A 14,775-nucleotide genomic window follows, 5' to 3' on the forward strand; every position below is an offset into this window, starting at 1 on the left:
TCGATCAAGACTAGTTCGTGAAGAAAAAACCTAATCTTTGAAAATTGAATCCAGATTGGTGCGATCGGAATTTATCCCGTAGAGTTTCGATTCTGGCTGTGTAATACCCCTAATTTTGAAAGGATAGTCTCAGCATTTTAGTTATTATTTTATTACATTTTTGTTTGATTATTTGCTTATTTGCTTAATTGTTGAATTGTTTTATTATTTATTTGATTTAATTGTTTAACGGTGTATTTAATTGCATTATTTGGTTAATTGATTATTGAATTGAATTTATTGGTAAATTGTTTTATTTAACTGTTTATTGAATTTATTTGATTTATTTACATTTATGCTTAGATTAGGGTTTTATTCTTTTATGAAATCACGTTGTGGCCGACTAGGATTTAATTAGGGTTTTCGGTCTCTAATTATAAGTGGACTTAAGTTTTATATTTGCCTATAAATACACTATTATAAGTCTGCATAGGGGTTGTAGAACCTTATTCACGTGCAGAGATATAGAGAGAAACAGAGAGAGAATTGTGAGAAAAATAAGAGATTTCAGTTAGGGTTTCGACTGTGGATTAAAGGACGGACCTAGGAGGAGGGAAGGTTGAGCAGTAGGAGGTTGATAGTGAACGGACGTCGTCGAAAAACTTAGGAAGATGCATACTAGAGTTTAGATGTTTTATGAGGAATTTTGGGACATGAATTGAACCCTAGGAACTGTATTAGACATCACAGTAGGTTCAGTAAAGTCGTCAGAGGCGAAGAAAACGAACCAGAACAGGTAACGGCTCTCTGTGAGAGAGAGAGCCGGCTCTATGGATTGAGCGAGCCGGCTCCCTAGGCCACAGAGCCGGCTCCCAAGGTGTGGGAGCCGGTTCTCAACTTATGAGAGCATGCTCTCATGCCAAACTTGATATTGGACGTGGTTTGAGGGTCTGTTTTGGGTTTTTGAAATTCCTGGACTGTTTTGGGTGATTAGTAAGGACTTTAAACATTATATTATGCTGTATTAGAACCCACATTGCATAATTAATGTCTTTATGCTAATGGATTTAATAGTAGGGAAGTTTAAACAATCTTGTATGTCGTTAACGGATATAAAGGATTAAATTGTTTAATTTTTTCTGGACTGTTTTGGGTGATTAGTAAGGACTCTAAACATTATATTATGTTGTATTAGAACCCACATTGCATAATTAATGTCTTTATGCTAATGGATTTAACAGTAAGGAAGTTTAAACAATCTTGCATGCTGTTAATGGATAGAAATGATTAACTTGTTTAATTTTGTTTTAACAATTTAACGGACTGTAGCATGATTATAAACTTGTTTTGGATGTGCAATAGGGTTATTTATTTATCAGACTTGCTTTATACTTACTCTGGATTCTAATTGTTGTAATAATAAACTTTGTTCTGTAATTATATAGATTATTGTTTTAGTTACTAATTGCTGAACTATTAAACTATGTTCTGTCAATTACATGAATTTATGTGTTGGACTTTAATTGCTGAATTATTATATTAAATTCTGTCAATTACATGGATGTTATGGATTGTATGCACCGGTATGGGACGATGGCATACTATGGATGGTTTAGCTCAAAACGCTAAGGCCTACTTTATTGGAATAAGGGAATAGATTGTAAAAATTGAATCCTACTTATATTTAAGTCAGATCAACTGAGTAAGTTGAGTGACTACCTGGATTAATTGTTATTTGTGGTTAAGTCAGATCAGCTGAATAAGTTGAGTGACTAACTGGATTAGAAATCTTATGTCAGATCAATGAACAATTGAATGACATACTCTGGTTTTGGACGGATTTTAAATATATGACTATGGTACCACAATATGAGCTTGAGTCTCAGGATTGTTGGTTAGGGAGCGTATATATATTGGGATGCATAATTGGCTATGACGGTTGAGGTGTACCCTGTTAGGTCTAGGTACTCATGCCCACCTCTGGTGCGTTTTGCATGTTGCCTTTTATTCAGGTTGAGACCCCTTTGTAGTCCAGTGAGAGTCCCTTAGTGTGGATATATATATATATATATATATATATATATGTATGGATTAGATAGATATTATTGAGGTATCTAGGCTGTATCTGCTTATCGGGTCTCTGCTTGGATTGTAGTTAGAATAGAACTTGTTCGTGGGCCTGACCCACTCTTATATTTTTCAGGTGTTCGATAGTTCCAGCCTTAGATCTTGATTGTGCTGAGCAGATACAGTCATTCATTCCTCTGATTACGTAGGATTTCTCTTTATGTTTTAGTTTGGATTTTATTTTCAGTTATTTAGTTCCAATTGGGATTAAATTTAGAGGTCCACTAGATAGATTCCCAAGTTGTACTCTTGGAGGTTTTGGAAAGTTTGGATTATATTAATCTTTAACCTTTGAGAATTTTATATTAATAATTCTTTCAGCTTTATTATTTATTTCTTAAGTCTTTTTGTATTCATGTTCATTTAAATATTAATTGTTTGATATTCCCTCGGGTTTAGGTTTGGGCCTGATCAACCCATGTCTCGGAGTCGAGGGGTATCACAGGCTGGTGGTGAGAGATTCGCGTTGGATCTACGTAATTGTCATTTGTTTAGTGAGGCTAAATCTGACAAGTTCACGGTAGGAGAGATTCAGATCCAGCCAAAGGAGATCAGAATTCGGCTGGTTCGGGTCTAGATTTAGTACGTTCGCATCAGCGAAGCTCAGATCTGATCCGGAACTTGTAGTTAATGACTTTGCTCCGATCAGGAATGATGATAGGAGGTGAGAGCTCAAATCCGTTGGAGAATGGCCAGCAGTCAAAGCTTAATGAACTGATGAGTATGATCAAGGTCCTGAGAAGAGAGAATGCAGAATTGCGAGCTGGAATGGAGCATCGAGAAGTTCCGGTCATTCCACGACCACCTCCAGTAGGGGAGAGAGTTTTGTAGTCCAATATTGCTCATTAAAATGATCAGGACAGAGACAATCACATGGATCTTCATCATGAGGAGATCGTGCCAGGCAGTTTACCGCCAAATGTCCGTCAAATGGAAGATCTAGAAAGATCTATCCACTTAGATCCGCATCGTGAGCGGATCATGTGAGAAGAAGTTACAGTGTTTGATCCTAATCAAGGAAGATTGAGGCGTGAGGAAGCCATAGAGTTAGGTCATCATAGAGCTACGTCACCGTGGCAGAGGGAATTCACGAAAGAAAGATCAGTTGATCCACCCTACCGGCCCTCAATGGCTACATATGATTACAGGAGTTCAGAGAGAAGATCTGAAGATCAGAGGATTCCTTCACGGTTTTCAAGGGAAAATGGAGCCCTCCGGTCGTCAGCATAAACGGTTGCCTCTCCATTCACTGACGAGATTTTGAACGCTTCGAATCCGAGGAAATTTTCCATGCTGGTATTCATTCTATTTAACAGAACGTTTGATCCGATTGATCACATTTACCACATTCAGTTGAAAATGGCTCTAAACACTGAGAATGATCCTTTGATGTGCAAATGCTTCCCTATAAGTTTGGCCGGGCTAGCACTCAACTGGTTCAAGAATTTGGCTTAAGGCTTAATCGCTAGCTTCCAAGTTTGTGCGACAAGTTCATAAGCCAGTATTATGGGAATAAACGCTCGGCTAAAGATGTTTCAAGCCTTTTTACAATGAAGCAATACGAAGATAAGAAGCTCTAAGCTTTCCTCACCAGGTTCAACCTTGTCAAGAGTATAGTAATGGAATGTTATCCGTCCACGACGGTTCAAGCATTCAAGCTGGCCAAAAATCGAGGGACACTGTTCCATACAAGCCTAGTGGTGAATACGCCAAAGACCATGGATAAGCTGAATGAAAAAGCTAACGGATTCGTGCATCTGGAAGAAGATGAGGCAATTAATGTAAGGAAGACGTCGATTATATCAACAGAGGGGAAGTCTAAAGCTAAGATCCGACAGAAACAAGTTCCGCTATAGTGTCAAACCTCCTAGAAGGAAGAAAAGAGGCCGAGGGAAGAAGAACTGGTCACTCCACTCAAGGTCACCTTGGCTAGATTGTTCCAAGAAAACAAAGATAAGTTTTGCTCTCCTCTACCAATTAGACAACCTCTCGAACAGAGGGATCAATCCAAACACTATGCTTTTCATAGTGATTTCGGTCACCTAACTAATAAATGCAAGAACCTAAGGAAGCAAGTGGAGACGCTGATATCCAGGAGGGAGTTCGTAGAATATGTCCAAGGGCCACTAATGGAGCAGAACCGACTGACTGAACAGGTTAAAAGAAATCAAAAGTCAAGCCACCATAGCGCCCAACCTGTTCGGATTATAAACACAATTCATGGCCGACCTAAATAATTCGAAGAGTCAGAAGAGTTACTCCGAACATGTTTCATCAGGCATAGATGAAGAGGAGAATCGGCAATGTAAATGCTCTGCACCAACATAATGCCTCAATACAGATAAAGTTTGACAGAACAGACTTGTTGCGAGTTCAGATTCCTCAGCACGAACGGGGAGGAAGAGCTTTCGGCATTGACCGATGAACCTCTGGTTGAAGTGTAAATTGATCATTCGAGGACAGACCAAACCACAAAAATAGGCTCAGGGCTTGCAGAGGAAGAAAAACGCCAGTTAGTTGATTTCCTTTCTCAGAATGCAGATATATTCGCTTGGAGCCATTCAGATATGCCAGGGATCGACCCCTCTGTCTCTTGTCATTCCCTTAACGTAGATCCAAGCGTCAAGCCCGTACGACAGAAGCAGAGGAGGTTCGCCCTGGAGCGCAACCAGATCATTGCTGATAAAATAGATAGGTTGTTGGAGGCTGGGTTCATTAGAGAGGTTCAATATCCATCCTGGCTATCGAACGTGGTTGTAGTGCAAAAGAAGAATGGAAAGTGGAGAATTTGCATTGATTTCACCAACCTGAATAAAGCCTATCTAAAGGATAGCTTTCCACTTCCAAAGATTGATCAGATGGTGGATGCTACAACTGGTTACGAGCGGCTAACCTTTTTGGATGCTTATTCAAGCTACAATCAAATCCCTATGGATCTGAACGATGAGGAAAATACATCTTTTGTTATTGAACGAGGGATCTACTGTTATAAGGTCATGCCGTTCGGACTGAAGAACGCCGAAGCCACGTACCAAAGGCTGGTCTAGGATTTTTAAGAATCAAATGGGTAAGACTGTAGAAACTTATATCGATGACATGGTGGTAAAGAGCAAAAAGAAAGACCTTCATTTACTACACTTGCGAGAGGTGTTCGGATTATTAAGAAGGTACGGTATGAAGTTGAACCCGACCAAGTCCTCGTTCGGTGTAGGTTCCGGGCAATTCTTTGGCCACGTGGTTAATAACATAAGGATTGAAGTTAGCCCAGCCCAAGCAGAGGCTCTACTGAAAAATGCAGAACCAAGCACAATTAAGGAAGTGCAAGCCCTCATCGGACGCATAGCGGTACTAAGTCGATTCATTTTGAAGTTGTCTGACTGATGCAAACCATCCTTTGATACAATAAGAAGTTACGGAAAGCAATCTTGGGGGGATGAGCAGAGGCAAGCATTGACCAAGTTGAAAGAGTACATGCGAAACCCACCAGTCTTAACTGCTCCAAAACTAGGCGAAAAACTTTTCCTGTACCTTGGAGTCTCCAGCATTGCAATAAGCGTCGTTCTGATACAATGTGAAGAGGGTAAGCAGTTCATAGTGTTCTATGTCAGCAAAATAATGTCTGAGCCGGAGAGTAGGTACTCAAAGGCTGAGCGAGTGATCCTATCTTTGGTGAATGTAAAGAGAAAACTCAGACACTATTTTGAATCCCATCCTATAGTCGTTCTGACCACTTTTCCCATAAGAGTGATTCTGCATAAGCCAGATTTGTCTGGGAGAATGACGAAGTGAGCAATAGAGCTGAGCTCTTTTGATATAACGTATGAACCTCGAGCGGCCATTAAAGGACAAACGGTGGCTGATTTCCTATTGGAGTGGGATGTAGGGGATGCGGAGGAAAATCCTGGAGAATCTTCATAGAAGCTTTTCGTTGATTGTTCTTCAAATCAAATAGGGGTAGGAAATGGGATTAAGTTGCAGACGCCAAAAGGCACCACGTTGAGTCAAGTGATCAGACTTGAGTTCAGGGCGACCAATAATGAAGCAGAATATGAGGCATTGCTGGCTGGATTGAGGCTGGCTAATAAATTAAAGGTCAAAAGTTTAGTTGCATTTAACGATTCGCAGCTAATCGTTCTGCAGGTGACTGGGGAGTACGGAGCTAAAGATGAAACAATTGAGGCATACTGTTCTGCCGTTTTGCATGAGGCTAAGAGTTTTGATCAAATCAAGTTCATCCAACTGCCGATGGAGCGTAATGAGGATGCCAATCGGTTAGCATGCGGTGCGTCGAGTTCTGGAGAAACATTGGCAAGGATAATTCCGGTTGGTGTGTTATGCCAACTGTCTATTTTTGAAGAACCACTGAGCTCGGATCCTTGGCAAGTGAATGTCATACCATATGAGCCGAGCTGGATAGATCCAATTATGACTTATATACGAGATGGTGTTCTGCCTAAGCAAGGAAGATCAGATAGAATGCTACAAAGTATGCCATAGTACACAACCAATTGTATAGGAAGTCTTACTTAGGGCCTTATTTGAAGTGTGTTACCCCTACAGAAGCTAGGCGGATATTGCGAACTATCCATGAAGGTATATGTGGTAATCATTCAGGGGGGAGGTCTCTAGCGCACAAAACGATGACGTAGGGGTATTTTTTGCCAAACATGTCGCAAGATGCGGAATAATTCTCTAGAAGATGCAATAAGTGCCAAATGTTCGGACTATTTATCCACCAACCACATGAAGACTTGCATGTAATGGCCAAACCATGGCCTTTCGTGTAATGGGAGATGGATGTGGTTGGTCCACTACCGACCGCCAGATCACAGAATAAGTACATTCTGCTTGCAATAAATTACTTTACCAAATAGGTAGAGGTAGTTACATATCCCAGCGTCACTCAGACTCAAGTGAGACGCTTCATTTGGAGTAATATCATTTGTCGATTTGGTGTTCCAAGGTCAATTGTTTTGGACAATGGGACTAATCTTGACAGTAAGCAAGTGAGGGAATTGTTTGAAGAGTATCGAATCAATCAAAAGTTAGCAGCGGTCAGCTACCCGCTGGCAAATGGTCAAGTTGAGATCATGAACAGAACAATCTTTGCTTGTATAAAAAAGAAGCTTGAGGAAGAAAAAGGGAAATGGTTGGATGAGCTCCCAAACGTCCTGTGGGCTTACAGAACAACCCCGAGACGACCGACCGGAGAAAGCCCATTTGTTATGGAATATGGCACTGAGGCAGTAATATCGGTCGAACATTTAGTTCTAACTATTTGGAGCTTAGCATGGAATCAAAAGCAGAACGATAACATGTTGAGACTCAACCTTGACTTACTAGAAGAAAAGAGAGACGCAACAGCAGTAAGGCTTGCAGCTTATCAGCAAACGCTCATGAATAGCTAAAATAAAAGGGTAAGGCGTAGAGGTTTTGTACTTGGTGATCTAGTTCTGAAGAAGAAGGTGGGAATTGTCAAAAGGATGATGTCACCATGGGAAGGTCCATACTGAGTTGCGGAGGTCATAAGAAAGGGGGTATACGTTCTGGAGACTATAGCTGGAAGGTTGGTCAATAAACCATAGAACACTACATCCTTGAAAAGGTACTACCAGTAGGAAGTTGAATTCCATTTTAAGCAATGCACACTTCGAGTTATGTACTCACAAATGTATGCATGGAATTTCCAAAATCTATATAAAAAAAAAAATGCCATTTTATTTCAAGTAAGAAGAGAAAACAAAAGCTGACTGAGCGAAAAACACTTAGCAAAGTAAGTGGCAAGTAGCACTCTGAGTCGAACGCTAAGCACTTGCACAAAAATGAAAAGTCAAGTGGCAAGTGGCATTCTAGCCGAACGCCAAGCACTTAGCAAAGTAAGTGGCAAGTGGCACTCTAAGCCGAACGCCAAACACTTGCACAAAAATGAAAAGTCAAATGGCAAGTGGCATTCTAGCCGAGCACCAAGCACTTAGCAAAATAAGTGGCAAATGACACTTTGAGCCGAACGCCAAACACTTGCACAAAAATGAAAAGTCAAGTGGCAAGTGGCATTCTAACTAAGCGCCAAACACTTAGCAAAGTAAGTGGCAAGTGGCACTCTAAGCCGAACGTCAAACACTTGCACAAAAATAAAAAGTCAAGTGGCAAGTGGCATTCTAGCCGAGCGCCAAGCAATTAGCAAAGTAAGTAGCAAGTGGAACTCTGAGCCGAACACCAAACACTTGCACAAAAATGAAAAGTCAAGTGGCAAGTGGCATTATAGCCGAGCGCTAAGCACTTAGCAAAGTAAGTGGCAAGTGGCACTCTGAGCCAAACGCCAAATACTTACAGAAAAATGAAAAGCCAAGTGGCAAGTGACATTCTAGCCGAGCGCCAAGCACTTAAGCCAAGTAAATGGCAAGTGGCACTACGAGCTGAACGTTAAAAACTTGCACCAAAAAAGAAAAAGAAAAAAAGAGTCAAGTGGCAAGTGGCATTCCAGCTAAGCGCTCAGCACTTGAGCCAAGTAAGTAGCAAGTAGAAATATGAGCTAAATGCCAAAAACTTCCACTGGAAATAAAATTAACTGTTAGAATATTATCATGGATGAGCACCAGATACATGTCAAAAGACAAAAGCAACAATATGATATTAAGAGTTGGCTAAAAATAGTTTATCTCATTGAAGTTCAAGTTTTGGATTACAATAGTGGAGTATCTTGTTGAAGTTAATACATTGCAAAAAGCTGGCATATTCGTAAGCTCTTAGCTAGCCCTATTCGTTCTCTCAGTTTCCTGATCGTGCTCGGTGTTTTCCTCACCATCATTAACTGTCCCATTTCCTCAGGGAGGAGAGTCGAGCTAGATTATCACTTCATTTTGTTGCGTTCCACCCTCGGCAACAGGTGCAGGGGGAATCATAGTGGATAGAAGAGGAATATCTAGAGGATGATCAGATGAAGGGATAGGGATGACCCCGGAGGAAGCAATTTGTTGGCATTCTTCAAAAATGTGCTCTTCAGGAGTGAGGTCTGGGTCAGCATAGATCCGACCCATCCGCTGGGATGAATCGGGGGTTCCAGGAACCAGTTCAGGAAGGGAAGTAGAAGTTCCGCCAGTTCTAAGAACGTTGATAGCCATAGTTTGGGGTGTTTAGGATGCACCCACCCCAGAGGGTCGGATCCTTCTCGAGAAAGGGATGTCATCGGGGTCGGTTCCACTATCAGGCTGAGGTCTCTTCCCTCGTTCTTTATTTTGGACAGGAGTAGTGACTCTTGAAGGGTTACTAGCCCTTAGAGCAGTGTTCGGATTGACAGGTGAAACGTTGACAATTGGGCTGGTGGTAGCCACAACGCTCAGCGTGGTGCTGGAAGTAATGGCAGAAGTGGATGCCGAGGCTGGAGAGGAGTCTAGGGTAAAAGTGGTGACACTCCTAGGAAGGTTTTTCCTTATGCTGAAAGAAGGGATCCGAAGCTGACTCATGGAAGTGCCGAGGAGTGAAATATCTCTGAGATTCTCAGACACAAGGAGTTCCGAGCAAGAAAGAACGTTGCTCAGAAAGTATTCCTTCAGGTGGTTGATCCTATCCTTACAAATGCTGTAACTAAGTTCGTTATGAGGAATACCTAAAGAATTGTAAAGAAAAGAACAGAAGCGATGAGTACAAATTTCACAAAGGCAATCGTTTTTGTGGTTCTTGAATTTTTAGTAGGAAGAAGCAGAGCATTCGTCGAAGGCGTTCGGGACGGGGTAATCCTTGGCAGCCGGAGCAAACCGAACCCCCCGAACCCCAATTATGTTATTCTTCCACCCTTTCTCAGAGTCAAGTTTGTCCGTACATATGGATCTCTTTTCAATAGGGTAAAAATGGTAATACATGTCATTCAACCTGATCTTGTTGACTTTGTAACAGAGGAAAAGATCTATAATATCAAAATCTAAACCCCTGTCATGGTTCAGAAGTAGCATAATTGACAAAACCCTAAGAAAATTGGGGTTTACTTGAAGAGGGGAAAACCTCAACCTGTTAAAGACGTAACTGAAAAAGGATGCAAAGGGAATCTAATAATGTTTAGGTGGAGGAGGGAAAACAAGATCTCACCAGGAAGAAGGCCGGCACCAGTTCTAATGTCTACATTCTTGGGACATTCCCTAATATGGATATTGCTAGGGAGTTGGAGTTTCATGCGAAGAATGTCTAAATCGATGGGCATGGTGAAGACGAACAAGATCCCCAAGGGAGTATAAAGTTTTTAAAGAGAAAGGGAAACAAAACTAAACTCAAGAGGAATGAAGGTTGCAAAAGATGTTGCAAGATAGCTGAGAAGGAAGAATCTTTCGTAGGGATTCGTCGCGGAAGATCTGATTTGCTGGAAATGATGAACAGTGAGTTGATTGACAGCGAGATGTGATTTAGACAGTAAAGAAGGTTGAGAATACGGATTGGGGGTTCATAAAGGAAAGGTGGACCTAATAATCGAGACATCAGGAAAGTAAAAAGACTCCAAATTTAAAAAACATTGAGTCTTGAGCCAACCGCTAATTCCCCCACGTAATCACCCCGAGCCGCCAAATCATGATTAGTTCCCATTGATACTCTCACCCTAATTGATTAAGGAAAAGATTATGGGGGCAAATGAGGATGCCGAAAACGGCGTGGGCCGGGTACAGCCCATGCAACGAGAAACGGGCCGGGTAAGTGATCTTGGACAACCAAGTTCTTGTAGGTTAGGCCCAAAATTGAAAAATCAAGCTGAAGGCCTGCTGGATGTGATCAAGCCCATGACTAGATAAGCCCTATGAATGAGCCCAGCGCAAGGTGTTAGTTAGAAAATATCTGGAAGGCCTGTAACAGTTTATAAATAGGCTGAAAATAGAGGAAAAATGGGAGAAAAATTCTTGAAGTGTAAAGATATTCCGTCAAAGTAGAGAGAGAAATTTCTTACATCTTCAATTTTTAATAAGAAAAATAAGTAGGACTTAATGTTAATTTTTCCTAATTAAAAATAGAGTGAGGTTGATTGATTGAAGAAAACATCTTTAAATAATATAAGTATGGGTGTAATTTTCATATGCTAGCATCACTCGTAGCGACATCCTAACTTCCTAAGTTTGTTTTTCTTAATGGTCTTGCAAATTTTAATATATATATATATATATATATGTCGACATCCTAACTTCTTGGGTGCTTAGCCAGCACTTCAATTTGTCCTCTTTAAATAATACTCGTACGCATTGGTGGGTTTTTCGAGTGCTAACACCACACATAGTGACACCCCAAGTCCGTTTTTTAATTGCAATGCCATCCTAATGTTGTTTTTCATTAATCATTCTTGCAAATTTATATATATATATATATATATATATATATATATATATATATGTAGATTTATAAAGATTTTGCCAATTAGTGAGATATATTATGTACCTTTCCAGCTGCTAAGCTAGCCCTTTGTCTACTTCAAGAGGGAATCTAGCTCTCACACAAATGAGTGGGTGGTTCGTTCTCCAAATCTTTATCCTATATATTGGCTATATATATGCACATGAGAAATGCCAACCTATAGACACAGATTAACCATTAATGGGAGAGCTAGGTACCATCCAGGTTAAGATTATCTCAAGAGAAGTCATCAAACCCTCCTCTCCAACTCCTCATCACCTCCGAAATTACAAGCTCTCCTTGTTGGATCAGTTCGCTAGTCATTACTATGTACCAAGAGTTCTCTTCTACTCCAACAACAATATTGCGTGTGACAGCCCACCCATCTGTACTAACGCCAACAACAAATCTCATCAGCTCCAGAAATCCCTATCTGAAATCTTGACCCTCTACTACCCTTTTGCCGGAATTCTCAAAGACGATGGAGCCTCCATCGATTGCAACGATGAGGGTGTTGAGTTTTTGAAAGCTCAAATCGATAGCCAACTGTGTGATATTCTCAAACAACCTACTTTTGAGGCTCTACGCTCGATGTTTCCGAGTGACTTACAGGGAAACAACTCATCATACAAAGGTCGTAGTTTAGTGGTCATTCAAGTCAGTCACTTCGCTTGTGGTGGAATGGCCATTGGGGTGTGCATGTCACACAAAATAGCCGACGGCTCCACCATGGCAAACTTTTTGAAAGACTGGGCCACCACGGCGCGTGGTCATGAAATAGTACCCTCTCCTCATTTCATTTCATTATCGTCCGGCTCATCGCCAATCGATGATCCGCTCATTCAGGGCGAAACCAAGATGGGAAAAGTAAGTTCTGTCACGAGGAGGTTCGTGTTTGATGCCTCCAAATTAGCTGAACTCAAGGCTGTAATCACTTGTGAATCAGCAGAAATTGACAATCCCAGCCGAGTCGAAGTTGTGACTGCACTGCTCTATAAATGTGCTATGGCTGCATCAAAAGCAAACTCACGCTCTACTTCGAGGCCATCCATTTTGAGGCAAGTGGCAAACATGCGCCCGAAAATGGTCCCTCCTTTGCCAGAAAATTCTGTTGGGAATTTTGCGTGGCACTTTGACATCTCTGTAGCAGACGACGAGGAGGTAAATTTGCATGGATTGGTTGGTCAATTGAGGGAAAGTAGGACAAAATTCTACAACAAGTACGCGGAAAATGTTACAGTGAATGAATGGTTGTTAGTAGTACGAGAATTTTTCAAGGAGGTAAAAGAGCTATTTGAAAGAAAGCGTACTAATAATGTTGATTTCTATATCAGCAATAGCATGTGTAGGTACCCATTTTACAAAGTGGATTTTGGTTGGGGGAAGCCAATATGGGTTTATGGTGGTGGAGCAAATGCAACTAGGAAGAATATATTTAGTTTGGTGGATTCAAATAAAGAGGGAGGAATAGAAGCATGGGTATCGCTGGGTGAGATGGAGATGTCAGTATTTGAACGTGATGAGGAGCTACTTTCATTTGCCCAATTGAATCCAAGTGTTTTGGACATTGCTTGATCTTTGCTGCAAATATTATGTACTAGCTAGTAGTATAATAATGTGAATTTGCTTCTTCATTTTTAAAATTAAAATATGAATTCCGAAGAGACAAGTCAATATATAATGCGCGTGTTTTAATGTAAATATGTATTAAATTAAATTAAAAACTGTGTGTATAAATTTAAAATAATTGTTTGTTTTGTTATGTAGTACTTTTGTTGTTGCGGGTAGTCCAATGAATTAGTGTCTGTCATAAGTTTTGTAGTGTTAGGATTCAATCCTCTGTATCTACTAATCTAACATCTAACACTTCTTATTTTGTCAAAAAATTAATAATAACATATTCCCTCAATTTTAAATTTCTTTTTCTAAATTTATATTTTAAAATTTATTATTATTATTTTTTTCATTGATAAAAAACTCACACAAACACCCCCTTTACTAAGATTCAGATGCTCATCATCTAGTACTTTATAATAGAGAAAATACCACTCGTAAGTACAATTTCTTCTTCTTTTTTTTTTTTTTTTTTTTTTTTTTTTTGGGAAATTAATTGAGAAAAATTACAAAGGTGGGCTATTGGCCAAACTGCCCAAAAGGGCACACATAATAGGCCCAGGAGCAACAAGGGACCAGCCCAACAACAAGGAAAACAGAAACTGAAATAACAGAAAGATTCTGTTAATAATTAGCCCCCCCAAACCCCCTTTTTTTATTATTATTTTTTTTTAGGGCATCTACAAACACAGTTATAAACACCGTACAAATACTAACGGACCACTCATGAAGAAGAGCATCAATGAAAGTGACTCAAAGATCAGGCCATTATCAAGGCAACAGCTCCAAGGCTGTATCCACAAGGCGCCACCGATTGGAAAAAAAACTATCCAAACCACGCACAAAAAGGCGGGGACACCAAAATCCGACATAGATCAGGGATCTAGCCGAAGACAAAACTCCAGATCCACCCTGTCAAGTCAAAGCAAACCAAACCAGGAGCAGATCTAGCAAAACGGCGTGAAACCACCCACCGAGCGAAACTATGTACACCACACGCGAATTTATTTATCGGTGGGAGGCAAGGATCGGGCCCTCCCCACTCCCATGGGAGGGAGTGGGAGCAAAAGAGAGAAGATGAGAGGGAGGCGACTGAGGTTTAGAGAGAGGCGAGAGAAAAAGTAGAGAGAGAAAGAAAGGCGGTGTGATATAATTAGCTTGTTTGGCATACACTTTGTTTTAAACGTTCTGTTTTTGGTTAAAACAGAAACAATATTTTTGCTATAGGAGTGTTTTAGAAAAAAATTTGAAGCACATTTGGGAACAATGTTTTGCCGTGGAAATGTCGAAAACAGAAACGTGCAAAATATGATTATGATTTTGGGTTATGAACAATTGTCAAAACCTAAGTCACATAATTCGCTCAAACCACTGGCGCTCCATTGCTCTGCGTGTGAATTGGCGTTTTGAGAGCGAATTCACCAAAAATTCACGCTATCATGTTTTTGAATTCGCGAATTCATAATTTTGAATTCGCAAATTCAATTTAAGAATTCGTTGATTTTTAAAGTTCAATTCGACAAATTGTGTAAGGTAAAATTGCGTATTTTGTTCAAGAATTCGACGACTTTTGACAATAAATTCACGAATTTAGTATGAATCTAGAGGAATTTCGATTTAACCCCAACTTAAATAGACCAAATAAGGTTAATTATGTCAAAAAGTAATCAATTTAATTTAATTAATTAAACT

The 14,775-nt window shown here is 40.2% G+C and overlaps 1 protein-coding gene across 1 annotated transcript; it reads left to right on the forward strand.

Annotated features, from left to right (window-relative positions):
* Positions 1-11,670: 11,670 nt before the first annotated feature.
* On the forward strand, positions 11,671-13,044 carry LOC132278219 (acyltransferase Pun1-like). The gene has a single exon (XM_059780027.1). It carries the CDS (start codon positions 11,671-11,673, stop codon positions 13,042-13,044), a length of 1,374 nt encoding a protein of 457 aa, XP_059636010.1.
* The last annotated feature ends 1,731 nt before the right edge of the window (positions 13,045-14,775 follow it).

Source organism: Cornus florida, unplaced genomic scaffold (genome assembly GCF_030987335.1).
Source record: "Cornus florida cultivar Cherokee Brave unplaced genomic scaffold, ASM3098733v1 CherokeeBrave_3.0.0_Hap2_Chr10, whole genome shotgun sequence".
Lineage (NCBI taxonomy): Eukaryota > Viridiplantae > Streptophyta > Magnoliopsida > Cornales > Cornaceae > Cornus > Cornus florida.